The sequence below is a fragment of the Aegilops tauschii genome, chromosome 1, assembly GCF_002575655.3.
Source record: "Aegilops tauschii subsp. strangulata cultivar AL8/78 chromosome 1, Aet v6.0, whole genome shotgun sequence".
NCBI classification, from domain to species: Eukaryota; Viridiplantae; Streptophyta; class Magnoliopsida; order Poales; family Poaceae; genus Aegilops; species Aegilops tauschii.
This window is the reverse complement of record NC_053035.3, coordinates 271229071-271232638: the sequence shown is the minus strand read 5'-3', so window position 1 is coordinate 271232638 and position 3568 is coordinate 271229071. Positions and strand designations below refer to the sequence as shown.

Genomic DNA, 3568 nt, shown 5'->3' with positions numbered 1-3568 from the left:
CCACAGGAATGATTTTTCGAGCTTATCACCTTGTACAGCCTCCTGGATCCACCATCTCTTACCATTAACAACCACTACAGCCAGAGGACAACGGCGACCCCGTCGGCATTCACCCACGACAGCGACGCCCGCCGCACCAATCGGCCAGCCCGGAAAGGGAAGAGAAGAGAAAAGAGCGAGCCCACAGCGACCGGCCTGCCCGCCCGGCCAGGAGATCCGACGGCGGAGCCGGTGCCGCGACTCCGGGTCACCCAAAGAAACCACGCGTCCGGATGCGCGCCGTGGCATCGTGTCGCGCCCGGCCCTACGGATTACGATCTCTTCGACGGCATTCGCTCCAGCAACGAGGGTGACACTGATGGACTACTGATGGTAACAATTGATAATTTGATTTGAGTTGATGCTAAGCATGCAAGAACCCGGCGGGAAATTTCCACGCCAAAGAATAACCTTCGGAGAAAAGGCGGCAGAAATTTGCGGTAGAATTATATAAGCAGCGAAGCCGGCCAAGCCACTCTGCGGGAGTAGCATTTCCGCGTGTATAAAAAGTCAAGAAGCTTCCCCTCTCGACGCTTGTTAGCTCAGCTCCAACTCCAACCACCGCCGACCTCACCGCCCGGAATTCTATGGCCTACACCTCCTCCCTCCACCTCTCCAAGCACCTCCTCCTCCCCAAGCCCCACCGCGCCAGGCCTTCCTCCTCCAGGTCGCCGTCCTTCGTCCGGGCGGCCAGGGTCGTCGACGGCGCCCCGCACGTCAACGGGCAGTCCAAGAAGGCGCCCAACGGCAAGGTACAGATCAACGGCGCCGGCGAGAAAGGGGCCGTCAACGGCCACGGCAAGAAGGGGCCCGGCGTCGTCAACGGGAAGACGCACGTGAACGGCCATGACCGGATCCACCTGTCGGTGACCACGGGCGGCGGGGGCCAGGACGGGACGGGCCTCCGCGTGGCGTACCAGGGCGCGCCGGGCGCGTACAGCGAGTTCGCGGCCAAGACGGCGCTGCCCGGGTGCGAGACCGTGCCGTGCCGCGCCTTCGCGGACGCGCTGGCGGCCGTGGACCGCGGCCTGGTCGACCGGGCGATCCTCCCCGTGGAGTCCACCATGGAGGGCACCGCGCTGCGGAACTACGACCTCCTGCTGCGGCACGACCTGGTGGTGGCGCAGGAGATCAACCTCTTCGTGCACTACTGCCTCCTGGCCATGCCCGGGGTGCGCGCCACCGAGGTGCGCCGGGTCATCAGCCACCCCATGGCGCTCGCGCACTGCGGCCGCGCCCTCGCGCGCCTCGGCGTCGACCGAGAGCCGGTCGAGGACACTGCCGGCGCCGTCGAGATGCTGCGCTCCAACATGATGCTCGACACGGCCGCCATCGCCAGCCCGCGCGCCGCCGACCTCTACGGCCTCGACGTCCTCGCGCACGGCCTGCAGGACGAGTCCTGGAACGTCACCCGCTTCCTGCTGCTCTCCAAGCCGCCGTCGCCGGTGGCGGTCCCCGTGGACGCGGACGCCAAGACCAGCATGGTGGTCGCGCACCGGGGCGGGTCCATGGCGGTGGTGCTCAAGGTGCTCTCCGCCTTCTCCTCCCGCAACATCAACATGTCCAAGCTGGAGGTCATCAACAACGAAGGGGGCGTCGGCGAGCCGCGGCCCCCGGTGATGATCCTGGACACGGGCGCCCGCGGTGCGCCGACGCTGCGCGCGTTCCCGCACGTCCTCTACGTCGACTGCGAGGGTGCCGCCGACGACCCGCTCGTCCGGGAGGCCATCAAGGAGATCGAGAAATTCGCCGTGTTCGTCCGAGTTCTTGGCTGCTACGCCGCGGACACCAACGTCTACGATCTGCAATGAGGAGAACAGAACAGTGATCCTCCCACCATAGTACTACTACACGTGAAGTGATCGAATTAGCTAGTTCGGCACAATCGAATTTGGAATTGGACCTGGAAATCTCCATTCTAGTACTCGAGCAGCTGCCTCTACGTACTAGTATTTGTGTACAGATGCAATAAGGCTCTTTCTACTACTCTGCTGGTTTAGCTGTGTGCATAGGTGTAAGATTGCTGATGACGCCTAGTAATTAAAGGATGTGTAAAATAGCATTATCATTACTTGATTGCTGTAATTTTGTTGTGCTAGATCTGAGCGTAGAGTATGTCTTGCTATCACTACCCCCTTTCTTGTGCATCTCGGTGTTCAACTTGTACGGAGTAGAATACAGACCTTGGCACATTGAAGACTGTGGCTGTTCTTTGCAATAGCAGAAGTAGGATTATTATGAAAGACCGTGTGTAACGATACTGGAATTTGTGCAATACTTGGATGGTGTGCTCTGTATACGAGCTGAACCGTGAAGTTTGTAGTGCTTTTATACAAAACAAATATGTATGGTCTTCATTACTCTTGCTAGTCTTCCGTACTCAACGACACAGGCAGGGAGTGCCTTTTAATTTGAATCATTTGGTCCTCTTTGTTTCTCTTGGAGCATTGGCCTCGTCCAAGACTCAAGAGAACCATCATTGTGATTCGACAGAACAAAGATTCAAGATCCGACAAGGGAATCCGAATCCATGTGGAGCACTGCGCAGGCCCAGAGAATCTGCAAAATCATTATTCCAGGGTTGAATTGCCATTTTTGCACAACGTTCCAAAAGCATTGCCAGGGCGAAGCGTTATGCGAGGGTTCCAAGGCTCCGGCGACTCTTGGGCGTCGCCCCTGTCGCCGCCGCCGCCGCCGCCGGGTTCCGTCCCCGTGGCTGTCGGCCCCCTTGCCACATGCGCGCCTCGGCGCCCTGGTGGCCATGTTGCGGCTGAGTCCGCCCGCGTATCGCTGCTCCCCCGGGGTAGCAGCGATCCCGCTGTTCGCCGCCTTGGTGGCCATGTTGCGGCTAAGTCCGCCCGCGTATCGCTGTCCCCAGGGGGTAGCAGCGATCCAGCTGTTCGCCACCTTGGTGGCCATGTTGCGGCTGAGTCCGTCCTTGTATCGCTGACCTGTCATGGATGCAGTGACCCCGCTATTCGTCGCCCTGGAAAGGTCTCCATTGGGAGTCCAGGAGAGGCACGTTATCGAGAATCCGTGGTCGATGCATTACCTCATCCCTAGCGAAAGAATTTTCCTAGAGCCAAGTATAAAGAACAAACTAGGGTTGGCACAGAAAAGTATAAGAAACATTGCGATCCCCCCGATCGATTTACACAGCCTGCTCCTGGAACGTTGTTGTGCAAAACCGCCCGTTTGTTGTCGCAGGCTGTGCAGAACCTTGGGGCGTCGTCGGAAGGTGCCAAGGAGATCCTGGAGGCCGGTGGGGGCGATCACGGGGCTCCCTTGGCGGATGCTTCCCGCCCGAAGCCGGCTGACGGAGGAACCAAGGGCCTACCAGCGGCACACCCAGAAGTGCGCGCAATTGTGCAGCAAATGGCTACCCAGTTCAATGCACAAGCACCTGATGCCAGAAACGGGACTGTGGCCAAACCAAGAAAAAAGAAGAGTGGATTGGTAAAGAAGCAGGCTGGGAGGACACCAGAATCCATGGAGAACAATGACTTGGTTCTTGGCAAACGACAGGTTC

General features: G+C 59.2%; 1 protein-coding gene across 1 annotated transcript; it reads left to right on the top strand.

The window, feature by feature from the left end:
* Window positions 1–202: 202 nt before the first annotated feature.
* On the top strand, window positions 203–2396 carry LOC109744157 (arogenate dehydratase 1). Its single transcript, XM_020303256.4, has one exon. It carries the CDS (start codon window positions 627–629, stop codon window positions 1848–1850), a length of 1224 nt encoding a protein of 407 aa, XP_020158845.1. The 5' UTR covers window positions 203–626; the 3' UTR covers window positions 1851–2396.
* The last annotated feature ends 1172 nt before the right edge of the window (window positions 2397–3568 follow it).

Coding starts and splice junctions, on each gene's coding strand:
- LOC109744157 (XM_020303256.4), top strand. CDS start 627: ATGGCCTACACCTCCTCCCTCCACCTCTCCAAGCACCTCCTCCTCCCC.